Raw genomic sequence first — 26,928 nt, 5'->3', positions numbered from 1 at the left:
TGCCAAGCTCCAGTACTGAGAGCTCCTGACTACCACCAAATTTTCATCGTACAGACAGATGCTTCAAATGTAGGTATAGGTGCAGTTCTTAGCCAACTGGATGGGAAAGGTAGGGAGCACCCCATTTGCTTCATCAGTAGAAAGCTGAAGGATCCGGAGACAAGGTGGGCAACAATTGAAAGAGAGTGTTTTGCCATTGTGTGGGCTCTGAAGAAGTTTAGGCCATACTTGTATGGTTCTACTTTTGTCATTCAGACTGACCACCAACCCTTGAGATGGTTGATGCAAATGTAGGGGGAAAACCCAAAACTACTGAGATGGTCAATCTGCCTTCAAGGGTATGATTTCATCATTGAGCACAGGTCAGGGTGTCACCACCAAAATGCTGATGGTCTCTCTAGGATGTATGTCATCGACTAGAGGTATGAGATTCATCCAGGAGTGGATTAAATCCTCCTGTCCCTTAGTCTGAAGGGGGCGAGTGTTAGGGAGAATTCTCTGTTAAGGCTAATTTCCCAAACCTAGTGAGTCCTCCAGCAGCTTTGCTGGATTTTTGGGGTTTATTTTTTTCTCCTGCTAAGAGTGAGACTCTTTTTCTCCCACTCTTAGGCATGATTTGAGAATGTCCTTTAACTGTGAATGTGTTTTATGGGCTATGGGGTCTTTTACTCCATAGGGCTTCATGTGTTTTTGGTTTGTGTGTTACACAGCACCCTCAGTGCAGTAACACAGGGGTGTCATGGTGACCCCCAAACATAGACTCCATACCCTGGGACTGACTACTGTCTCCCAGGGCATCTAAAGTCACCATTGGCTTTACTATTCTCAAATTGTGAACAGAACCAGTACAAACCATCATATTGTGTAAGTACTGGTAGGGGTAATTCGATTGCCCCTGGGTCTGTTTTTCAAGGGGCACTGTCCAGCCCCTCCTTGTCGAGTTTCTGGCTGGTGGCAGTGGATACTACGCGAAGAATTCCACCGGAATATGTCATGGGATTTTCTCATTGATTTTAAACGCAGCACTTTTTGGTGCAATGTTAAAGATACCGCCGGGTTATTTATTTAATATTAATTTCCCGGTTGGGTCTTTTGCCAGGACTCGGTTTTAAAATGGCGTTTGTGCTTGCCTCTGAAAATCTAACCCAAGTCGAGCCTTGTGTTCCACTTTTTGGCTGGCTTCTGCACAGAAGCCCTCCAAGTGCTGCCACTCTGTCTGGGGTCTACAGGATGTGTGGTAGGGGGATTAGGCACCCTGGACTGAGTTGCCTCAGCAACTCCAGTCGCACTCTTGTGTGATTGGCCCAGTGGTGAGCCATTCGGCTCACCACTTAGCATGTTTGAGTGACAGCTAGGCTGCTGAATGGGGGTTTTTCTGCATAAAAGCAGGAATTTGGGGACTGTAACTTCAGAAGTCGCCACAGAACCTAAAGAATCCGAAGAGGGGAGAAGCTGAGCCATCTACAACGACGACACCACTGGTGGAGCCCTGCTGTAAAGAACTCACCACTTCCCCAACGACAGAGAAGATCTTCTTCCAGGAGAGTCTTCTTCCCTTTGAGCTGGTGGGACCAACCAGTTTGCCTTTTTCGCCTTTCAGGACGTCTCATGGTCGAATCGCCCGTGCCAAGAACCCTGGCTGCCGGATAGCCACGCTTCACCACTGACCACGAATAAAAGGGTCATACCTTTTAATCGGGAACTCCGTGGCTGGTTTCATCCCTGGCAGTGCAACGACTTCCAGCTTTCTTCCTCGTCAAGATCATCTCTTCCTCTGGTCGAAGCCACGACTTGCACCCGCTGCCAGGAACAACTGCCCCCACTGGAACGTTCTCACCATTTAAGGTACTATGGGCCTCAATAGGACCCAAACGGTAAGGGGTTTACGGCGGCGTAAACAGCGCCGACCCTTACCGCCTGATTCCGAGGTCCCTTAGCGCCATAGAGGATTTAACACCTGCTTTTAGCAGGTGTTAAAATCCATGGCGCTAAGGGACCTTGTTGTTAATTACGCCACCGTAATTTACGGTGGCGTAATTAACGCCTTCCCCACTCCCATTATGCCCTAAGGGGCAAAAATGGGAATGGGGAAGGGTAAATGGGTTAATGGGGACTTACCGCCCCGCCAACCTCGGAATGGGGCGGTAAATCCGCCAACCACCATGGCGTAAACATAGTTTACGCCTTGGTGGTAAAGGTACGACCCAGGCGGTAACCGCCTGGGTCGTAATGAGGCCCTATGTCCCGCCTGGCCTCCCTTGCAACGGACTGTCCAAGGTGTCCCGTAAATCCTTGACTTTCCAACTGGGTTGGCCTCCAAACCTTCTAACTTTATCTTTCTGAACTGATCCAACCTCTTTTGGCATTTTCTGCAAAGACTTCGAGTGCATTTCCACTGTATGATCTTGGGCACATTCAGCCTTGCTCTCTCTAAGAGTGGGCCTGGCCTATGAACTTTGGCTCTACAGTAGACCCTGCCTTTCCTGCCTTGCTGGGGGTTCTTAAAAGTGTTGGTACTGTGTTATTTCCATGCTCTGCCTTTTCTCTCCCTTTTTAACGAATGATTGGAGTGCCATCTAAGGTTACACGCTCACCTCTGTTTTGTTAATAAGTGCTGTCTTAACCTAGACTTTTCGAATAATTAACTAGGGAGGTGTATATACTTATAGTGACTGAGTTTGAACTTGCTTGATATATTAGTGCCAGTTATTTTCAGAAGTATGTTATGAAATCTTTCCTAACAACATGCGCTCCAGATTGGTGCACAGAGTGCTTCTCCCACGGGCCACTGCACATGAAGGTGAGGAGTCTCCAGTGTCCATAAGGGATCCAATGCTCATCGTCCGAGTTTGGCTCGAGTGCGGCCATCGGGAAACCAGCCACGGTTCAAGCCACGGTGTACTCCTCCCCGGCTAGGACTGCCCCGAACTCCGCCTGTGACAGAAATGGAACAATTAATACAAAATAAAGCAAACATTTAAAACAATTTCCTTTACACCCACTTACACCTCGATCTCTGCTGAAAATATAAAAATTAATAAAATTTGAAGCAAGCATTTGAAACAATTTCCTTTTACAGCCTTTACACCCCAGTCTCTGCTGAAAAATGGAACAATTCATACAAAGTGAAGCAAGCAAATCTTTGAAACAATTACCCTTTACCCCCTCGATCTCTGCTGAAAAATGTATCAATTAATACCAAACGAAGCAAGCAAACCTTTGAAACGATTTTCTTCACCTCCACCTACGCCTCGATCTTCTGCTGAACCTTGATTTCCCCCTCCCCGTGCTTACCTGCATAATTAACTGTCACCCAAATTTAACAGACTGTCCTCCCCAGCTTACCTCGGGGTGCGGGTGGGTGGGCATTTCGACGGAGGGGCACTGGAAAGAGGCCCTGCTCCAGTCCCCCTCCGTATTTGTAGGCAGTCCCCAGGGTGGGCCGGAAATGCCCACCCTGGGGACGGCCCACCCCCCACTCCTGAAGGAGCAGAAGGGGGAAGTGACACGCGTAGTCCCAAGCGGAGGGGGGGCAGCAAGAGGGGCGTCCACGCTATGTGGGGCATCCCTCGAGCGCCCCATGCAGGGGCTGAGACCTCCCCATATTCTTAAAAACCAGCGCAAATGATCAAAGCTCAGATGAGGCACTTTTTTCATTTGCATTAGTTTTAGGAATGTGCAGGTCACCTTATTTTCAAATGCACGTTTCTTGGGAGCTGTGCGCCACTACAAAGATGCGCTGGCCAGTGTCCTTGCCATACATAAGTGTCAGGAGGGCACTTTGGACACTAAGGTATGATAGGCTCCCAGAATCCACGCGGGTGCTGGGAGTGCATTTCAGAAATGTAAAAAGCATTTCTATCCCTGTTTTGGGGATAGAATTGTTAGTGCGTCACACTACAAAAAAAATGCATGACGGTCAGAAATGACCATATCATGCTTTGCTTATCTCCCTGCACCTATTCCCAATAGGCACAGGGGAATGTGCTTCATGTCAACAGTCAAAGCACATCCCATTTGTACATTTGGGATGCACAGAAATTCCCCTTATTTGCCTAAATGAGTAAAGGGTGGGGTGGGGGGCATCTGAATGTGCGCACATTCAAATGCCCTTTAAGAACAGGGCACAACTTTTGGGGGGTAACTGAGGAGATGCGCTTGTGCCAAAAAATGGCAGAGAATCGGGCCCTTTGTGTGTAATACAAAACTGTTTCTGCTCTAGAAATTCAAGCCGACTGTCTCCTTGTCCGTCTAGCGCACATATGTACTGTATACTTACTTTTAATCTGCAAACATATATATGTTCAGTGCCACGTCACAGAAACTTTGCACATTTGCAAGTGCAAAAAGCACCTGGGCAAACATGCCCGGCAAACATGCATGTGTGCACTTGCCACTAGTGCTAGGATTAGGGCAAACATTGCCCTGATGCAAAAATGCATTGAACGAGTTTTTGTGTTTGGGCAATGTTTGCCCTACTGGTAATTGCATGTGCTGATGTAATGTTTTTGTAGACATGGCGCAGGAACGAAAAGGCTTTTGCCTTATTTTCCAGCAATAACTCCACTTATTTCGATATATTTCCCCACAAGACATCTGGAATTTGATGTTGTACATCTTAACCCAGAAAATAGTGCACAGTAAATACCAATAGCAGTATTGTTCGCTTTCAGTCTTCAAATCGGTCCCAAATGTGTGCTGACAACAGTGACGGACGTATGTTGCTTTTATCACGTGGCACACGTATGCTACTTCACAATGTACCTTTTTAGTCATGGATATAATTTGGTGCTTGCCAAAACTATTGCATTAGAGTACTGGTAGAGAGAAATGGCAAATGAGATGGGGCACACAGCGTGCAGGTGTTTGGTTATGTGCCCACCCAATGACGCCCATGGCCATGCTAATCCCTATGGCCAATCCCACCCCTGTTACTGCCCCTGCCTTCCCAAAACAACTCCCCATGGCAACCATTTGAGCTTGCTTTAAGCAAGTCTTAACATCAAACTTTGCATTCGAAGTGCCTGCCAGTGTTTTCTCGAAGCAGTCTTCTGGGAGTTAATTATTTGATTGGAGTTATAAACCCGCGCATCAATGGGCAGGTAATACCATTATGGCAGTGCCTGGTTAGTGCCTTTCCCATGCCTACACAAAAGCCTAGCCCAGACTGTTGACATTGCCAAAGCTCGTGCCATTCATATATTCTGTCCTATCGAAATATCAGGATCGAAATACGCACCTAAAGCAAATGTCTTTAGAATGATTTCTTGGTAGCAGAGAAATATTTATTTCCAGTATAGTATATCCATAATATACGTACGTACGTTCTCCTTCTCGCCCCCTGCCATACACACACATACCCCCACCCATTATGAGGTTGACTTTGTTAGTAGGTTCTGTCTTTTCAATTAGGCCAGGAGAGCGAACATCAAACCGACCACTTTTCTCCACAAAGCGTGATGGCTTCCTGGCAGCAGCGTTGGCCCGGTGCCGCCTTCCAAGCGTATCTCGAGCTGCTATGGAGAGCGAGTCAGTCTACGTGCTTGAACTCGACGGAAAAGACACTTGTTGACTGCGCCATTTTGGTGTTTATCTGCGAGTTTCCTGACCTCTGGGAGAGATGTCGCAGTTACAGTGCCATCCAGTCAATAGATCGCACGGTTTCCTGCTTCAGGTCATTATGCTGAAAGCCCTAGCATTACTGGAAAACATACCTCTGCCAGGGGATGGGGTGGGTGAGCTTCCTAGAAAACCGCTGCCCAGTTCTGAGGCCATTCATTAGTCACTGCACCACAAAGTACATTTACAGAAATGCTGTTTGCAGTTCTAATTATTATCCAGACATGCTGAAAGTGCTAAGTGCTCTGATGGCCTTTTATCACCCTACGAACTGGGGCAGTATGAGGATGTGTAATGAAGGCATTCGCTTTGTGTAAATTGCCATTAATTGAGCAGTGAGGCAGAGGCAATCCCTCGCAGGAATGTTGCTCTACTGTCTAAAGTATATGATTTATCTGCATGCGTGACTTGGAAGTTTTTCTCATGAGCTTGTTGTGGTTGTGTTTCACAGGTGATCTCTTCAGTGCCTTGGAGTTTCCATTCCTCTATTTCTACAGATTTCACAGTGGCTGCTGTGCCAGGTAACCATTCCCTGCTTCAGTGCTGGGGTTCTTTAAGTTTACTCGGTCTGTATTTATTTAGGGTTGTTACCACGGTCCCACATAGCTCTGTTGTGTATTCCATTTGATCATTGGCTTCTCAAGGATTTGTTATGTCAAAAGCAACTGACACATGCAAGCATGTTTTGGATACCATGCCTAGCCTACAGAGGCAACAGTGAGTGCTAAAGGGAGGAGTCACAGTACAAAACATCTCTAGAGCTGCAGGTTGCACTCCTGTGCCATAGATCCATGAAACCTATACACAAACCCCCACAAGGCCCTGTGTGCACACCATCAAACACTCACATGTGCACACACAGCATACCAGCAAACACAACATCAACCAAAGACAGCACACAACCCCTCCGACCCAAATAGATACACAATGCCTACACACACACTCCCCGAAACACACATGCCCCCGCATAGAGCCCCTCACACATAAACCTCAAACTATTTACAAACATTAAAACACAGAAATCTCCTGCCAATCCCAAACAGTGCTCCCTCTTTGTTGTGTCTTGACTGTCGTGTAGTCAGAAGAGTCCTCTGTCCACAAGTGCCGCACAGAGAGAATCTAAATCACTTTCTGTACAACCTTTGAGGCCACAGGTGGGAGATGATCTTCCGGAACCGTGGACCTCTGGGAACCCCAAACCACTGTGAAGAAAGCACCGGTTAAGTAACAAGCCTAAGACAGCAATAACAAACCAGACAACAAGGAAGTGGAACGGTCTTACCAATAAGTGGCTGTGGTGTATCCGCTGCACCTATAGAGGAGGTTCCGGGACCCAGCAAGGCTGTTTCCTTTTTGCAGGGCAGTAGGTCAGGCTGTGCTGCGTGTGCCGGGCCCACCTGATGCCAAAATCCAGACAAGGAAACTGAGCGGAACGTAGTACCAAAGGGTTAAGTAAGTAGAAGTCCAGAAGGCAGTCTGTGAATCGTAACAAGGAATCCAATGAAGCAGAAGCCAGAAGCCAGGGAGAATCCGATAGCAGTCCGTAGTGTAATCCGAGGTCAGAGTCCAAGTAATCCAAAGGTATAAGTGTAGTGCCGAACAGGTATCCAAAAAAACAGCTGTGAAGCACCGAAGTGTTGCGATGCGGCTGTTTAAATACCGGCGCTGCCTATTACCTTCCGGTCATATGAGTCGCAACCACATCACGTGAGCGTAACTTGAAAACACGTGAGCGGGAGATGTTGGTCATGTGACGCAGAAGAAGCCGGTCTTGCAATCGCCAAGGAACATGCCAATGGAACGGGCGTTTCCGCGAGTAGGCAGCATGTCGAACCATGCGCGGTGGCACATGGGGACTCGGGGAAAGCACAAGTGAGTCCCGGAACCGGGCAAGAGGACGGGGTGGGGTGGAGGGGCGAAGACGGGCAAGGGAAACACTAGGGACACTGAGAGGTGAGTGTGTAGAGTGCGTGACACTCTTCTAACTCACTGACAGTACCAGAGACTGCTAGAATGAGTTAGTTTTAGGGGTGAAGTTTGAAGTGTGGCGGTACATGGGCTCCAACCTCCAACCCCGTTGGTTTTCCTCCTGTTCCCGGAGGAAGGTGGCGTTGAAAGCAGCCGCCCCCTACAGATACACAGTGCTGAAGCACTTTTAAAGGATACATTACTCCCACAGACTGCTAATCCTTGAAATGTCATTGAGGCACAGCTTGGCTCAGACATTTGTTTTAAAGCCTCTTGATGTGCCAGCCAGTGTCAGTGGAGCCTCTTGCGCCAGAGCCAGTCTTTGGTACATATACACAGTCATTTGCGCCCTTTGACCGCAATTCGCTTTTCCCATGGTGGCAAATGCTGGTTTGGAATAGGCACTGTTTTTAAAAGAAGGTTCACCTCCCTCTCGTAACCTCCTATCACCCAAATTGGGTTTCAAGACCTGCAAAGATCGTGGGAGACGCCAATCTCAAACCGCTACCTACTCTGCATGTGTTGATTGGAAAAGGGCCATAGAGCTGAGGACTAGGGTTCTTGCCAATCCATGAACTCCAAGGTCACGGGGGAATGCATGCATTACAAAGTCTAAATGGCCCTAAGGAAGAAGATTCTGGAGACGCCTACTCTCAAGATGACTTCTGTCAAGGCCTCGGCTCCAGGTCAAGTTTCTAGTCAGAGGGGCAGGAGAAAGCAAAGATGAATAAGAAGTACAAGTTCTATGGAATTGCTGCACCCATAATGGCTATGATTAGTGATAGGCCACGTTTCCCCACATTAGCTTCCTCTCCTAAGGAGTGTGAGGCTTTTTGGGCAGCAATGCTGGAGTGTTTGAAGAGGCACCTGCCTCCGTGACCGTCAGCAATGGAGCTCATTGCTCCCTCTCAGGATGATGCAAGCAAAGGCCACAATTGCCACTGTGCGCCCAAGGGGTTGGTATAGAGTTTCGGCTCAGAGCTTGCACCAGCTTCCACTATCTCCTCCTTAGTGCTGGCAGCGTTTGTGTCATCAGCTTCACTGGTTTTGGTGCCTGGTGCTGGTCTTCCTTTCTAGAGCCTGGAACCTCCCACAGTTTCCAGTGGGTCAGCGCATCGCCTTGATTTGGGTTGAGTTGATGTTTGTTGAGGAAAAGGAGAAAGCCATCCAATGTAGTCTAGAACATTTGGGTGACCTGGGTAACTTCATTTTTCCTGAAGAGTTCACGGTAGACAACCCCTTTGACTTAAATCTATTGCATTTGGCAGAAGCACTTGGAAACACTAATGGGTAGTATACCTCACCTGGCTCTGACATTGGGATGACCATGAAGTCAGTTCGAAGGAGCTGATTTCAGAGCTTTCTGGGGTGCGATGGCCAGGGAGGTAGAGTCCTTGGGTCTACATATCCCTACTGTGGATCATAAGGTCTGTGCACTAATGGTCATCCTCCTGCGTTCAACCTCAAAGATCACATGTTTGCCTATCAGTGAGGTCCTGACAGAGCCTGTAATGGATATTTGCAATGTTCCAGCACTTCCCAAGCATTTTCCCCTGATACACCACCCTGCCCCCTGGGTCCTCATCTTCTTGTCCTCTGACTGAGCCCTGGCAGCCTAGTGGTGATGACAATCGACCTACGGTCCTTCCTTGTGGTGCATCCAAACAGTCTTTCCAAGAAATTGGAAGCATGCAGTGCATTATCTTTGGTCCCTTTAGCCCGGCACAGTGTTCATTTAATCCCACCTGTACGCAGTTATGGTGTACACCCACTTTGTTGGATGAGGCTATTGCAGTGGAGCGGCTCCCTTACCCTTGACATGCAAGGCTATTGTCAGCAAATGGTTTGGGACGGAAAGGAGACAGCAAAGCAAATTCTACAGACAGAATTGGAAACCACTGACTACGTTGCCATACCAAATGGTTTGGTGACAGAAGTCCTTCGTTCCGCCTAGATAAATAATCCCAGCTTCTCCCAGGATGTGCAAAACAAACTGTTGGACTTCTTCTTTGGAAGCTTCAACCTGTTCAGCAGCAATTGAAGCCAGTGCAAATTCAGTACATCTAGTGCCACCTTCTCTTTTTCTCCGGTTATTGGCTGTTACTTAGCCATTCCATCCTCCAAAAGAGTATGAGCTCAAGCCATGCTCGACAAATACCACACTGAAAACAGTATTTATACCACTACTGAGGTAGGATAAGCCAGCAAGGATAAGTACTTCACTTCTGTGCCCACCAGCAGCAACACCTCATTGGAAGCTCTTTCTTTTAGCACTATTCTCTTTGTGGGCAGCAGGATCAGGCTGTTTGGCAAAGAATGGTTACAACTAACATCAAACACTGGATCATACAGATCGTTTACTAGGACTATTGTCTCCCATTCCTGGACATTGCAATGAATTGAATTGAATTGATATTTTATTTATATCGCGCTCGTACACAAGTATTTCAGAGCGCGACATGGCAATGGAGGGGGACAGGTGAGAACAAAAACAACGATCTTACTAGGCCCAGTGACATTGGGAATGGCATGTGCATGGGAAAGGGAAAAGGGGAAAAGTGCATGGAAGGGGGGAGAAGTGGAAAGTGCGGAATGTAAGAGAAACAGATAAATAATAAATGAAATAAATAAATAAAAGGCAATAAACAGTGGTAGTGCAGCCAGCAAGTGGAAAGTGTTGGGTTTGGCAGACAGGGTATGACTGGTATGACTGATAAGTGCAGAAGAAAAACGTGTGGGGGACTGTATCGGTACAGATACAGACCCCAGTGCAAGGGGTGGCCTGGAGGCAGTGCAGGAGGGTGGCAGGGTGAGCAGGTACCTGGGCCCGGAGGACAGAGGGTGGCCAGGTGCACAGTGCCGAGAGAGAAGCAGATCAGCTGGGTAGAAGGGGGCAAAGGCAGAAGTAGATAGGAAGGTCTTGAGGTGCTTCCGGAACCGGAGATGGTTCTCCTCAAGTTTCAGAGTGGCAGGGAAGCTGTTCCAAAGGGAGGACCCAGCCATTGATGGATATCTGCCCCCAGCTCATTTCTTTGTTAAACGACTGACCCTTAGGGTGTTAGAGGTAGAGGAGCGAAGAGCTCAAGAGGGGAGGTGTTTACGGAGGGATAGTTGAAGGTATTTTGGACCCAGATGAATCAAAGGAGTTCCTCAACTCTTCCCCAAGGGGGAGCCACCCCCTTTGGGATAAGGTAGGTGAGCCTGCTACTCTTAACACCCTCTGTGGGACAGTGTAAGCAGGATTCCTCTGGATGTGATTCCCCCTGAGAGGGACTTAAGTCACTATGCCTCCTCCAGACACTAACACCTTCATGGGGTATGTAGGAGTTAGGGTGGATAATAACCCTATGATTACCTTTGCTTCTGGTTTAGCCTTTACTAATTTCTTATGAGAAACAACAGAAAGGCAAAAGGAACAGCCTCCAGGAGGCACGTCGCCTGAACAACCAATCAAGAGTAGGTATCACCTGTAGCTGCAGAAATATACCAATAGTGTCTTCTTTCTTGTTCCATGGAGGAACATAAAAGGCTTGGGGCCCCTGCAGACAAGGAGAAAGCCAGCCTGAGGGCAGGCAATGGCAACCTGTGTTTGAGCACATGGAAGGGGACGCCTCCCTTTCCTGAGCAACCTGGAGGCAGGACCACACTGAAAAAGTGGTGGGAGGAGGAACGGCAGAGAACTCGAGAAGAGCAGACCTCCCAAACTGAGGGAGAAGCAAACCATCACTGCAGGGCCCTCACTGGCGTCCTGATGCCTAAGTCCTGCTGGTCGCAGGCAGGAGGAACCGACACACAGGTCGTGACGGCGGAGATGTCTCATTCGCGGTTTCACAACTGGAGAAGCCACCTTCCACAACGAGCCATGCCGCAGTAGATCAGGTACATGGCTGGCAAAGAAATGCGGTTGGACGGCCGAGAGGCTCAGATGATCCCATGAGTTGCTGACACTGAGAAAACTCCATGAGTGAGTGAATGCAAGCCACAAGAGGTACAGCCAGAGATGCCGAGTACCCCGTAAGGGGCGGACACCAAGAATACCCCACAAGGGGGTGAAAGCAAGCAAAAGAAATATGGCCACAGAGGCCGTGTAGCCCATAATTGGCTGGTCTAGACAATAGCCCAAGCAGGGGTGAAAGCGGTCCTGGAGAGATACGAGTCGAGAAGCCAAGTAGTTCACGAGGGGCTGATCCAAAGTACTTGCAGATGAACTGTAGGAACTCTGCAAGCTTTGGTGAACTTTCTTTTCTTTTTTTGTAACTTGATAACTTTGTGAACCTGGTACAAGGACATTTTCCTCAAGACCAACAGTGACTCTCTAGGAGAGGGAAGGATCCACATGACTTATTTGTGTTGACCTATACCAGCACGTCCTGGCCTGAGTTAAGGAGAGAGAACCAAAGACACATTGGGTGGAGGTGAGAAACAAGCCACCTGAAACTTACGCAAAGATTTACTGTTGTGTTGTAGTGGTAGGGTGAGCATATGATAGAATTGGTTTTGGCAAAAGGGCAGGACTTTTTAATGAGACAATCTGATGAGTAACAGCTTGATTTTCTTCTTTGAAGTTGGGGAACCTTAATCATAGCTGTAGGGTTTGCTTTCGGTTGAAGCATGTCCTTTTGTCCGTCTTCCATGTCTGACTTACCACACCTCCTAAAGGAGATAGCTCAGGTTTTGCTGAAGGAGCCGGTTCTGCTTGTAGCATATGAGAAGGTTTGGAATTCCCGATATTTCCGCATCCCCATAAAGGAAAGGGACTCAAGCCTATTCTAGACCTCAGCCTTATCAACAAGCTTCTGCTGAAGGAACAATTCTCCTGCATGGGGTCTGGCATGGATTCACCTGCTTATGAATATTCCCCTTCGTCAGGCTGAGAATCCTCGGTAAAAGAAAAAACGGTTTCACTTTAAAACTGTTTTTCTCCTCTAAACCAATCACTGTCCTCTGGGTCATACTGCCCCCATCCAATGACAGTCCTCTCCCTAAGCCCGTCCGCTAGCAGCCATCTTCAGATTTTTCCCACACGCTTCCGTGTTGGGAGTCCTTGAGTTTGCTCTCCGAGCTATTTGTATGTTTCTTCATGTTTTCAACAGAAAAAGTAACATTTTTGTTTCAAAGAAGCGTGTTGTCATAATGCCTACCTCCAAGGAGCCAGGCCCAGCCCAGCAACAACAGAGGAAGACATCATTTTCACCAAGGACGTCTCAGCGGGCCCAAGTTGGGGCCTTTTGGATGCAGTCCTGGCGCCTTCGGCGCCAGGCTCATTCTGGACCCCAGTTCTGGCGCCTTAGGCACCAGGCTCATAAAGCAAGACATGTGTGTAAGTGTTTTAATGTGCACTTACCTGAAGCAGACCGTGCTGCTACATCCAGGCCCTCTTGAGGACTGAATGGGACTACTTTATCTTTTGGACTACTTTATCACTCGGGTGTGGTCTGAGGAAGAATACATACCTGAGTGGAAGGATACATACCTGGAACTACTTTACAGGCTATTTAAACCACACCCGAAGAGCAGCACATGCTTCGCGTTGTTCTGCATCTAGCAGCTGGACGCTCACCGTGTTTGCTCCTGCATTCAGACTTCTGCCACGCCTGCCAGCATCCTGATCACCTACAAAGGAAGAGAAAGAGAGAATAGGAGAAGGAAAAGACTTTACCTGCAAGATCCGTATTCCGGAGTCAGCTCGCCGACGATCCTGCAAAGGAAGACACTTAATTTAAAAGCACATCGCATCGACCGCCGCAGCGCCGCATTCCACTCACCTTCACAGGGCGCCTCCATGTTCAGCAGCGATCACCCAGATTCGCAGCCACGCTTCCACGCCTAGGGAGAAAAAGACAAGAGCAAAGGTGAGAGAGAGAAGGGGATGAGGAAACCTAAACCTCCATGTTAAGACTTACCTGTTGGGTCATTCCCTCTTCATTTCGGGTCCGCGCCGCATCCAGGCGTTTCCGGACCCCGGCCCCTATGGGGAAAAAGACATTAGCGTCAATGAGCGAATGAAAAGACATTACCCAAAAACGCTCATCAAGACTTACCTGATTTCTACAGGGATTGCACCTCGCATCTCGGGTCGGTGCCTTTTCCCCGGCATTCCGTACCCCGGCCCCTATGGGGAAAAAGACATTGACATTAGCATATTGATGCAAGGACAAAAGGGGAACCTTTCAAGGAATTTACCTGGAAGCCAAGCAAGTTTGGTTCTCATAAAACCAAGAATCCAGTGAAGTAACTGGATACCAACGCGCCCCTGCATCAGAAGCAGGAAGGAGAGCTCGCCCTTCAAGACCCTAAGGTGAGACGCCACGGGAAGCACAGAAGGGTTTTGAGGAGGGTTAGAGGGGAAAGGGGGAGGCTGGTAGCATTCCCCGCAGACAGTTAATCCCTTATTCTCGCCTACAGAAGGATACTTTTGCAAGCCGGACAAGCAGGAGTTGGGAGTCCGGTCCAGTCCATCTTCTGAGCCCCGCGCAACACCTTAGAAGAGGTCACAGCAGCATGATCCTGGCCAGCGCCTCCGTGGGAGTCAGGTGAGCGTAACAGAACGCAAAGCCTACCCACAATTTCCCACCTGGGCGCTATGGAGACTTCTGAGACAGACCAGCTGGCCCAGCTGTTGGGGGAATTAAGGGCAGAGGTACACTCAGCTCGCCAAGAGACTAATGCCCTCAAAAGAGAACTCATTCTCTCCAAGGAACAAACTGATGACCTGGCCAAACGATTGCTACAGAGTCAGGCTGGACAAATTCCTTTACCTAGTCCAGGGGGAATTTCCACTTCGTTGGGTTCGAGTAACCCTGTTCAGATCAATCTGCCGGGATCCATGCCTTTAGCACCGCCTGAACGTTTTGCGGGGTCCCAAAGAAATATGCCATTTTTATGAACCAATGTCGCTTACATTTTATATGCAGACCAGGAGCCTTCCCTGATGATAGGACCAAAGTGGCCTTCGTGTTATCGTACCTAAGTGGCTGTGCTGCCGATTGGTCTGTTCCCTTGGTGAACAAGAACGATCCAATTCTCCAGGATTTTCAGGGCTTTCAGGCCAGCATGGAAAGGTTGTTCGCTCGACACTCGCAGGGACAGGCCCTTGACAACGAACTGCTATCTCTACGACAAGGTAGTCAAGATCTTTTGTCTTATATAGCCTCCTTTAACAGACTGGTGGTGGAAACCGGATGGCCTGAAAATAAAAGGATCACTTTATTTCACCGGGGTCTGCGCGGAGAGCTAAAAGACATTCTGGCCCAAGTAGTGAATCCACCCCAAGGCTGCGCAGAATATATTGACTTTGTGGTACAACTGGATCACAGACTTCAGAATAGGAAAGCAGATCGGTCCAAGTTTGAAACCCGAGTACCGATCAGAACCCTCGTAAACCCCAGGAATACCAAAGCTTCGGAACCTATGCAAATAGGGGGAGTTAAGGGGCCGTTAACTCAGAAGGAACGTGAGAGAAGGCGACAAAAGCAACTATGCCTCTATTGCGGGGCTTCCGGTCACTTTCTTCGTGATTGTCCGGTAAAACCTCCTAGGAAGGTGGTTGGTGCCTCTGACAACAACTTAATGGGACCTGTTTCGGGAAACGACCTGGCTCGACAAGCGTAGAGGTCCGCTTGCCGAGCTTGAAAACGAACTCTCTGACCTCGCATTTTGTCTTGCCAATGGTGCTCGTGGATCCAAAAAAGCCCCAACGGTTGCATGCCATCAAAGCATACGTCGACAGCGGAGCTATCGGAAACTATGTGGACCGCGAATTGGCCTCCAGGATGAACCTTCCTCTGCATCCAAAAATAAACCAGGATGTCATTACTACGGTTGATGGTAGCGAAATAGCCTCTGGGCCGGTAACGCATTCCACCACAGAAGTGACACTTGTGAGTCAGGATGGACATCGGGAAGCAATAGTGTTTGATATAATCAAGGCTCCACAATTTCAAGTAATCCTCGGAATTCCTTGGTTAGAAACACACAATCCTCGAATAGACTGGCGAGCAAAGAGAATAACTTTTCCAGATTGTGGTCCCACTTGTTACCCTAGAAATCCAGCTATTGGTTTAGCCACAGTAACCCCCGCCACTGTTCAACTACCGGCAGAATACCTTGAATACCAGGACGTTTTTCAGAAAGAACAGGCTAACACGCTACCCCCTCATCGTTCTTATGATTGCCAGATCGATCTAGTTCCCAATGCTCAACCGCCGTGTAGTAGGATTTACGCTCTCACTGAACCTGAAAACCAGCATTTGCGTCAGTATTTGGATCAGTACCTTGCCAATGGCTTTATTCGCCCATCAAAGTCCCCGGTCTCTTCCGCTTTGTTCTTCGTGCCTAAAAAAGAAGGAGACCTTAGAACTTGTATTGACTACCGCGCTTTAAATCAGATAACGATAAAGAATCGTTATCCCCTGCCTCTGATCCCTGAACTTCTTGATCAAGTAAAAGATGCTCGTATATGCACCAAGTTAGATCTCTGGGGAGCTTATCACCTAGTGCGAATAAAAGAAGGTGACGAGTGGAAGACAGCTTTCCGCACCAAATACGGGCTCTTCGAATATCAGGTTATGCCCTTCGGTTTGTGCAACGCGCCTGCAGCTTTTCAATTCTTCATGAACGATATTCTGCGAGAACTTATCATGTTTGTGTCATCGTATACATCGACGACATCCTGGTGTACTCATCTTCTGAGTCAGATCATCAAAAACATGTTCGAGCAGTTCTAGAGAAATTGCGCCAGCACAAACTATTTGCCAAGCTGGAAAAGTGTGTCTTTCATACCACTGAGGTTGAATTCCTCGGATTTGTTCTGACTCCTAAAGGAATTCGAATGGATTCACGAAAGGTGGACGCCATCCTCAAATGGCCATCTCCCGGTTCAGTGAAAGGGGTTCAGAGTATGCTTGGCTTTGCCAACTTCTATCGAAGATTCATCCCAGAGTTTTCATGAATAGTCCAACCCATTACTGCTCTTTTACGTAAGAAAAAACATTTTGAATGGACTCCAGAGGCCGAACAAGCCTTTCAAGACCTAAAGACCAAATTCACTTCCGCACCTGTGTTGAAGCACCCGCGTCCTGATCTCCCGTATATTGTTGAAACTGACGCATCCAGTTTAGCCATGGGAGCTGTCCTGTCGCAAAGGGATTCGAAAACTAACCAGCTACACCCTGTAGCCTTTTGGTCCAGGAAATTCTCAGCTCCTGAAATTAATTACGCAATTACCGACAAAGAGTTACTGGCCACTAAGTCTGCTTTTAAGGCTTGGCGTCATTACCTCCTCGGTGCAAGACACACCATCACTGTAATTACGGATCACAGAAATTTGCAGTATTTAAAGACGGCCAAAGCCCAATCTTCACGACAACTCCGATGGGCTTTATTCTTTGCAGAATTTGATTTTGTAATTACCTATCGCCCTGGCTGCAAGAATGGCAAAGCGGACGCCTTATCCCGGATTGGCATGGAAGAACCCAATTCGTGTTTAGAACCTGTGCCGATAATACCTGAACAAAGAATCTTAGGTTTGACTTCATTGCAAACCATCGAGGACGTTGAAACTCGAGTCAAACTACTTTTTGACCCTTCAGCCTTACTGGAATGGACTCAAAAGGGTCCCCACTTCACCGTTAAGGATAACTTACCGTACTTCCAAGAGCGGTTATTTCTGCCAAGTAAGGAATTGCAAGAACTAGTTATTGCTCATTATCATGAATCGTTAATGGAAGGACACCCTGGTATCGCTAAAACGGAAGAAAAGATCAAATGCCAATTCTGGTGGCCTTCTTGGAGAAAAGACATAAAGTCTTTTGTGATGTCTTGCGGAGTTTGCGCCCAAAATAAAGGTCAAAGGAACAGGCCAGCCGGCCTACTTCAACCCTTGGAGATTCCACCGGCACCTTGGCACACCTTGTCTATGGACTTCATTACGGACCTGCCTCCGTGTGGTGGTTACAACACTATCCTAGTAATCGTGGATCTGTTCTCCAAAATGGCCCACTTTAATCCCTCTAAAAGGATTGCCTTCAGCTTCCATCCTGGCCAAGGAATTCCTGGAGAATATAGTTCGAATAGATGGTTTCCCTTCCGTACTAGTCTCAGATCGTGGAAGTCAATTCATTTCCCATTTTTGGAGGAAGTGTTGCCAACTGGCACAAATAGATGTGCGATTATCCACCAGCCACCACCCCCAGACCGACGGACAAACCGAGAGGACAAATCAGACTCTCGAGCAATATCTTCGGTGCATGTTGCACCAATCCGAGTAAAATTGGAAAGACATTCTTTGGATCGCAGAACATGCATACAACAATTCTATGCATTCCGGAACCGGTCAAACTCCTGTTTATACATTGTATGGTCACCATCCTCGAACCTCTGACCTAGATCCACCTCTGACCCTGGAAATGGCTGCAGTAAATCATCTGCATTCCACAATAACCCGAGCCTTCAAAGAAGCTACAACTCATTTACAGCAAGCCAAGAAAAAGTACAAAGAAAACGCTGATTTGCACCGAAGTAAAACACCTCCTTACCAAGTAGGAGACCAGGTTTGGCTAGCAACTAGACATTTATCTCTCAAGGGCCCACAAACTTTCAATCCCAGATTCATTGGGCCTTACCCCATCAAAGCCATAATCAACCCAGTGGCCTTTAAACTGGATTTGCCTTCCAACATGCGTATTCATCCCGTTTTTCATGCATCACTTTTGAAACCGGTACAACCAGGAACCCGACTGTCCAAGCCTCCAGATCCTATTCAAATTGATGGGGACTTAGAATTCGAAGTGAAAGACATTTTAGACTCCAAAATGTTAAAGTCAAAACTCTTCTATCTTGTTGACTGGAAGGGTTATGGACCTCATGAGAGATCGTGGGAGCCTAGTAACCATATTCACACACCTCGATTAATACGAAGGTTCCACCGTAAATTCCCGAACAAGCCAAAACCCCCGGAGGAAACAACCTTGGGAGGGGCCTTGTGGGGGGGTACTGTCATGATGCCTACCTCCAAGGAGCCAGGCCCAGCCCAGCAACAACAGAGGCAGACATCATTTTCCCCAAGGACGTCTCAGCGGGCCCAATTTGGGGCCTTTTGGACGCAGTCCTGGCGCCTTTGGCGCCAGGCTCATTCTGGACCCCAGTTCTGGCGCCTTAGGCGCCAGGCTCATAAAGCAAGACATGTGTGTAAGTGTTTTAATGTGCACTTACCTGAAGCAGACCGTGCTGCTACATCCAGGCCCTCTTGAGGACTGAATGGGACTACTTTATCTTTTGGACTACTTTATCACTCGGGTGTGGTCTGAGGAAGAATACATACCTGAGTGGAAGGATACATACCTGGAACTACTTTACAGGCTATTTAAACCACAACCGAAGAGCAGCACATGCTTCGCGTTGTTCTGCATCTAGCAGCTGGACGTTCACCGTGATTGCTCCTGCATTCAGACTTCTGCCACGCCTGCCAGCATCCTGATCACCTACAAAGGAAGAGAAAGAGAGAATAGGAGAAGGAAAAGACCTGCAAGAACCGCATTCCGGAGTCAGCTCGTCGACGATCCTGCAAAGGAAGACACTTAATTTAAAAGCACATCGCATCGACCGCCGCAGCGCCGCATTCCACTCACCTTCACAGGGCGCCTCCATGTTCAGCAGCGATCACCCGGATTCGCAGCCACGCTTCCACGCCTAGGGAGAAAAAGACAAGAGCAAAGGTGAGAGAGAGAAGGGAATGAGGAAGCCTAAACCTCCATGTTAAGACTTACATGTTGGGTCATTCCCTCTTCATTTCGGGTCCGCGCCGCATCCAGGCGTTTCCGGACCCCGGCCCCTATGGGGAAAAAGACATTAGCGTCAATGAGCGAATGAAAAGACATTACCCAAAAACGCTCATCAAGACTTACCTGATTTCTACAGGGATTGCACCTCGCATCTCGGGTCGGTGCCTTTTCCCCGGCATTCCGTACCCCGGCCCCTATGGGGAAAAAGACATTGACATTAGCATATTGATGCAAGGACAAAAGGGGAACCTTTCAAGGAATTTACCTGGAAGCCAAGCAAGTTTGGTTCTCATAAAACCAAGAATCCAGTGAAGTAACTGGATACCAACGCGCCCCTGCATCAGAAGCAGGAAGGAGAGCTCGCCCTTCAAGACCCTAAGGTGAGACGCCACGGGAAGCACAGAAGGGTTTTGAGGAGGGTGAGAGGGGAAAGGGGGAGGCTGGTAGCATTCCCCGCAGACAGTTAATCCCTTATTCTCGCCTACAGAAGGATACTTTTGCAAGCCGGACAAGCAGGAGTTGGGATTCCTGTCCAGTCCATCTTCTGAGCCCCGCGCAACACCTTAGAAGAGGTCACAGCAGCACAATCCTGGCCAGCGCCTCCGTGGGAGTCAGGTGAGCGTAACACATGTGTGCTCTTTTCTTAATCTGCCAAAAGCGGGGACCCGTTGACAATGAAGTTCCGTGCCCCTGTGGGTTACGGAATGCGTTTGTGGAGGACAAGCACCTGCAATGCCTCTACTGCCTGCACCCTGGACCACAAGGAAGTAGAGTGTGAGATATGCCTCAGTTTCTCCAAGAAAACTACGAAGGACAGGCATAGTAGACTGAAGGCATGGATTAACACTATCAAGGCCTCTGACCCGTTCTCTGAGCAGGGTCATGCCTCGTCCAGGACCGACCAGTCCGGGGAGCGGTCTTCTAAGTCCTTTGAGGGCGCCTCATCCGATGGAGCCCAAGATAAGGCCAAGAGCCGCAAGTCTGAGTCCACCGTTTTCGCAGCAGAAGCAGTCCCAAAGTGGATAGGGCGCAATCAGCTTCACCTTCCGCCTCAATCGCCCGCATACCTTCAAGCTCCTCTTCAAAGAGTAAATCGTCTACCCCAGCTAAATTACGGGAGAAATCCGAGACGCTGCAGACAGAGAAGAAGAAAGCCGTGCAGCACAAGCAGGCTCAACCGGCACATGCAAAGACCTTGTTGGCTACTCCGTCGACAACTAGTACTACCACTACTACCACGGCAGCTACAGGTGCTGATCCTACGAGGGTAGCTCCCATGGCTCAGAAAGTATCCCTGCCCCCAAGGCATGACCACCTCAGTGACTTGCCAGAAGTGGTGAAACCATCCCCAGGCCTGGTTGAAAGGTCCTCAGGGGGGGGAGGGGGTGAGGAGGCCCTGAAACAGCCCTCCCAGGCCATCACCCAAACCATGGAGGTCTCATCCATGGACAATGAAGATCAGGAGTCTTTGCTTACAGTCCACAAGGATGTTGAAGAGGAGGATGAAGGCAACGACGGTGCCGCGCATAGATTTCCTGGTCTACCATCTAAGCCGAGGGACTTAGATGGATATTCGGTCGACTCTACACACCTTGGTGTCCGAGATCCAGATGAGGATGCTTCCGGCCCCTGTTCCTGTGGTCCCCCAGGTCCCTGATCAGCCTCCAGCGAAAGAGGAAGTGTCATCTGATGCCCCCATGTTAACCTCCTCCACCACGTCAGGCCCCTTCTCCCCCTGCAGACCCAGGCACAGGTACAGGAACGGATACGGCCATAACGACGGATGATGTCTAAGACATTGTCGCAGTGGACGGTGAATCGCCATATTTGGATGCTCCACAAAGGGTATCCCCACTGGAAGAGGTGGGATCGCTCCACTCCATGATCACCAGGGCCTCAGAGCTGTTCCAGCTGGTGCCCGAGGAAACCAAGAAGGAGGGCTTCTTATAAAAGACGCAAAGCCAAGAGGAAGCCGATCATGGCAGTGCTTTTCCTGGACTATTTTTGGGAGGAGGGCCTGGCCCTTATGAAGAACCCTTGCACATCTCCAGCCAAGTAGGATAGGCTGGAGAAGAAATATAGGCTTCCGGACTCTGCACCCAAGTGCCTGAGGTCACAACCGGTTTATAGTCATAATCCCGAATTTAGAAATCCCGAAAAAAAAAATCTCGAATAAAAAAGACCGAAAAAAAAAATATCGAATTTTTTTTTATGATGTTTTTTGTTCGAAATGGGGGAGTTCCCCTCCCCAACCCCCCCTTTTTTTTGTTTTTACTTATTTTAATTATATAACTAGAGCCAAAAAAAAATATATGAAAATTCGATATTTTTTTTTTCGGCCTTTTATATTCGAGATTTTTTTTTTCGGGATTCTGAATTCGGGATTATGACTGACCACCGTCACAACCATCGCCTGATTCAGTGGTGTCGGTTGCTGTGAGGAAATAGTCGGCTTACCCGTCCTCATTGTATGCGGTCCCTCCAGACAGCGAGGGAAAAGGAATGGACGCAATGGGAAAGAAGGAGATTTAGTCCGCGGTTTCTTTTATCAAGGTGGCCAATGCACTGCCGATCCTGGTAAGTTACCACAGGGCGTTGTGGTACAAGCTAGGACCAATCCTGGAGTTCCTCCCCAATGATAGGAAGATGGAAGCCCTTGCTCTCTTCCAGGAAGCGGAAGTGGCGTTGGATTACGCCATCACAGTGGCATTGGACATCGCTGACACAGGGTTGCAGCGAATGGGGAAGGGTGTCTATCTTCATCAACAGGGTTGGATGAAAGCCCCTAATTTCCGTCAGAAGGTCTAAGTGAAGGTGCTGCATGCACCTTCGGGGAAAAGCTTTTTGGGAAGGCCGTCGACGAGTCCCTCCAGGCCATCAAGACGGAGACGCCCGTTCCCTGTGCACTCTCCAGCAGCACGGCTCGTCTTTCTTTCTTCTCGAAACCTTTGTCGCTGCTGGACCGGGCCTTGTACTCGCTGGACATTGCTAGTGCCCTGAAGTTCTACGTGACATGCACAAAGATGTTTCGGAAGACTTCACAACTGTTTGTGAACTTTGGTCCTGTGAACCATGGGAAGGCCTTGTCCAAGGCTTCCATTTCAAGGTGTCTCTCTGGCTGCATCACGCACTGCCATAAGTTGGCGAACCGACCGCTGCCCGGCCGTCCGAGATCCCACTCCACCTGTGCGATCGCTGAGACGACAGCATTCCTGTCTGTTGTGCCCCTGCTGGACATCTGCAAAGCTTTTACGTGGAGGTCCACGCACATCTTCACAAAGTTCTACTGCAAGTTCTACTGCATTGACAGGGATAGTCCAGAGTTGGCCAAGCAGTGCTACGCAACCTGTTCGCGTGAAGTGAGTCTGTTTCGAGTTATTGCTTCTGTTGAGCCTTGCCCCATCCGTGGTTATGTAATGTTGTACTGCCATGTATGTGTTATTCATGATCATTTGAATCCATTCCAGACCCCATACTGGAAAACGTTTGTTACTTACCTGTAACTATTGTTCTCCATCATGGGTCTGGCATGGATTCACATGCAAACCCTCCCTCTGACCCCTCTGCGGCTCTTCTTGGTCATACTGCCACTTTCCGTGCTTACCAAATCAAAGGATGGCTGCCAGAGGAGGCAGGACTGTCGTTGGGTGGGGGCAGTATGACCCAAAGAACAGTGATTGGTTTAGAGGCGAAATACAGTTTTTAAGTCAAAGTGAAACTGTTTTTTCTTTTACCGAGGATACCTTGCCTGGGACGGGGAATATTCATGAGCATGTGAATCCATGCCAGACCCATGCTGGAGAACAATAATTACAGGTAAATAACGTAAACCTTCTGGTCTAGACCCCCAAAGCTCTGGAGCTGCAAGATGAAATCATTTCTTTAGATCTGCATAACACACATTTCCACATCCTGATTCACCGAAAACATCAGCAATAGCTACTTTTGTGGTTGGAAGCACTCATTACGAGTTTGTGGTGCTGCGGTTTTGACTAATTGCAGTCCGCCACACTCTGGAATAATCTCAAAGTAATGCTGATGGTGCGCCTTCTTGGTCGGAAGAGACTCCACATCTTCGTGTACATCGATGACTCGCTCTTGAGAGCAGGATTGGAAGACTGAGCAGTTTGGAGCTGTGAGGAAGTGATTACTGCTCGTCCAGAGTACAAGGATAAGTGGCTAAAGTGCCTACTCAGCCTCATACTACCACTAAATTAGCCATGGTCCCAATCATAAAGGTGAAACAGGCACAGCCTGAGCGGAATACCTCCTTCCGTTATGGGTAGTGCTTGCCTAGAACATGCTATACTCTTCAGGTTGGGTGTGAGCTAGTACAGGAGTAATATAAACAACAATAGTACAATAGTACTGTGGTACCAAAATAAAACAGTGTCCAACCAAGGTTCCAAAAAATTAGGATTGTTAATTAAATGGAAAAAATGCACACAACTAACAAAATCACTACTGGCCCAAACCTCCAAGAGAAAACACAGAGAAAGCAGACTTTAAAACAAAAGGGTGCTCTGGGATTGTAGACCGGGGATGCTCAGGAAACAATTTCATCAGCAAAATGTCGAAGTTATTGGATATGTGTTTCAAAAAGGTAGCAAAGGGGGCTTTAAAGTCACTAGAGTCTTATAAGGTAGACCAGGAGGAGGGCCACTTCATATACCTTAATTTCTTATCTTTCAGCGTTTAACAACACTGAGCCAGGCTTTTCGCTGTTGAACCATGATTCTGGGCGCTTTGAGCAGTGAGCTGGGTTTGCGTTCTCCATCATTGGATCTTCCATAGATTCACATGCTTTTTGAATATTTCCCATAGTCAGCCTGGGAATCTTCTGTAACATTAAGGGAGTTTTCATTTCAATTTGAAACTACAATCACTTTAGTGCTCTCTTAGTCATTTTGAGTCATATTGCCCCACAGCCAATAGGCAGAAATACCCTCACCTCCTCTCCTGGAGGCCATCTTCAGATTTATTACCACACATTCAAGTTTTGGTAATCCTCTCGAAGTTCTCTTCTTTATTTGATGAGCTACACACTTTTATCTTAGATTTTCATCTTTCAACTGATACATTTCGGAATACCTGTCAAGTCCTTTTAATTTATTGGTGGTTGGAAGTGTTTTGCATCCCTGCTGCTTCCCAGCTGTCTATACATTAATCACCACAGGATTGAGGCACGTTGCAGGTTCATCTTCACCCCACCATGGCTGATCCAAAACCACCAGCCCCATAAAGAATATCTACGCGGAAGACCGGCATGTAGAGTGTATCTACTGCCTGTACCTGGACCACAACATCAACTTGTGTACTATCTGCATTCCCTTCTCCAACAAGACTTTCTGGGACCCGGCACAGAAGGTTAGTGACTTAGCTTGATGCGGGTACTTTTCCATTAGACACAGCTTTCATGGCCGCAATAGTTTCTGCAATAAATAATTCTGTGCAGGAGGTGAAATGAAAAACAAGAGATTCAGGCCGGGAAGGGGCATCTACGTTGTGAGCTGCCACGTCCATCTCCTGTAGTGGACACGAGTCCCTAACCTGTTGAATGTTAGTTTGAAGCAAACTGACCTTCTTGATGAAAACATCATGGATCGACTGGCACCATTGCTTGTCTTTTACTGGAATAGACGATGGAGGGGGTTTGCTCTTAAACTAGTTCAAGATGGAGAACAGTTCCTTAGAGCTGGATTTAGCAGTCTGAATCCTATTATTGTACACCTCCGACTTTGCTTTTGTAATCACCTCCTTATATTGTTTAACAACATTCTTATAAGTAGCTAAGGTAGTGCCAGATGGAATTTTTTGCCAGTCACATTCCGCAGCGTGTTTCTTTTGTCTAATAAGGATAATATCCTCATTGAACCAGGGATTCTTCATGGCTTCAGATTTAATGTGTCGGGTCCTGAGAGGTGCTAGCAGATTGGTCACATCTGTGAGAGATTTAGTTATATGACGAGCTAAATCATCCGCACTCTCAAAATCCTCCAGGGAACCCAGCTTCTCAGACAGTAGTGGAACAAAGTTTTCCAGTGTGAGAGCTTTCAGATTACGCATGCACACCTCCATCCTAGGATTTGTATCAAGTTTAGCCGCTGGAACTGGGGGAATGATATCAAAGGTCAATAGGGAATGATCAGACCAGATAAAAGGCAAGAAAAGTAAGTTGGCCAGGGAGAACTGATGAGCTAATAGCCAATCCAGGGTGTGCCCTGCACTGTGAGTGGGTAGGTCAACAAGTTGTACATAGCCGATGGAACTGATGGCATCCACTAGAGACCTAGTGACAGCATCTGTTGGGACATCAAACCAGTGGTTAAATTCGCCCATGACCAAAACCAGGGATTGTGGCTTTGTAAGAATATTAAGAAGATTTATAAATTGCTCTTCAATAAGGCAAGACACTTGGGGTCTACAGAGGATAATTATAGTAAGCAAAGTGTTGTCAGACATTCTAATTTTTAATAACCAAACTTTCGAAGAATGCGAACTGTAGAGATGCTTTTAAAAATAGGGCAACACCACCACCCCTACCAGAGGCACGATCTGCCCGGAGGAGGGAATAGCACTGGAGGGTGGCCAAGAGGGCTTCTGAAAGCATAGCTTGATCTAGCCAGGACTCAGTTAAGGCAAGAATATCGAAATGTGACAATCCTAGGAGATCTAAAATCTCCACGCCATGCTGGCGCAGGGATCGAGTATTCAAAAGTCCAGCTCGTGAGGTCGGTAAGTTTTGCTTACGCATCCCGGATAGTACTGGGACGCTAGAAGATGGAGACGTAGCCTCTGTATGGGGAAGGCTGGCCTCCTGCTTAACGGAAAGTGTTGGGTTACGTGGGTTGAGTACAGTAAATTGAGAAGGGGGGACACCACAGTAGGAAGAGAAGGAACAGGTACCACCATAGATAAAGCGGTAGGCTCAACAGAGGAATTAGAAGACTCTCTAAGCAAGTTGGAGTGAGAGTAACAGATGCAGCAACCTTCACTGCCAACCTTATTTGTCTATTCTGTTGAATGGACAATATGAGGTTGGTGCGAGATGAACAGTTTATCAGGGGACCCATAGTAAGAAACAAAGGAAGTTTACCGTTTAAAACGCGCAAAGAATATTTGGTGCCCCTACACGCACCGGCAACAGACCGAAACTAACCGGTCAGTCAAGCCGGTGCAGTCGCGCCTGTAGGCAGGCTTTAACCAGAGACTGAACTACAAGGCTGCTGGGACATGGTCCCTGGCGCGTGCAGCGTTACAGTGCTGATTCTTAACGCTCGGAGGGATTACACACTTCAAGTATCACAGAGCGGCGATAAAGACTAAGAATGTTAAAAGTCAACAAATGCAAACAAGCTAAACAGCGCAACTCAAGGATTTATCAAATAAAGTTAAAAAATGCACAATGATTGAAAAGTTTTTTAAATAACGAGGTAACGAGAGTAAAATCGCAGAGATGAATGAAACACAGAGGCCATGATTGCCAGTGAGGTGAGGCCGCTACCCGATAGTCCCCCTGGGGGTGGTATAATGTGGGAGGATCTCATGGGGAGGGGCTCCC

General features: G+C 48.0%; 1 protein-coding gene across 3 annotated transcripts in view; it reads left to right on the top strand.

Annotated features, from left to right (window-relative positions):
• TMEM241 (transmembrane protein 241) overlaps window positions 1-26,928 on the top strand; it is a 1,254,706-nt gene that overhangs the window by 1,022,788 nt on the left and 204,990 nt on the right. For all 3 annotated transcript variants that reach the window (XM_069620899.1, XM_069620898.1, XM_069620897.1), the window contains one exon: window positions 6,071-6,140. In XM_069620899.1, the coding sequence (XP_069477000.1) occupies window positions 6,071-6,140 (70 nt within the window). The remainder of the gene's footprint in view (window positions 1-6,070; window positions 6,141-26,928) is intronic.

This window comes from Ambystoma mexicanum, chromosome 5q (genome assembly GCF_040938575.1).
Source record: "Ambystoma mexicanum isolate Mex_15411 chromosome 5q, UKY_AmexF1_1, whole genome shotgun sequence".
NCBI lineage: Eukaryota > Metazoa > Chordata > Amphibia > Caudata > Ambystomatidae > Ambystoma > Ambystoma mexicanum.
This window is presented reverse-complemented; position numbering and strand designations above follow the sequence as displayed.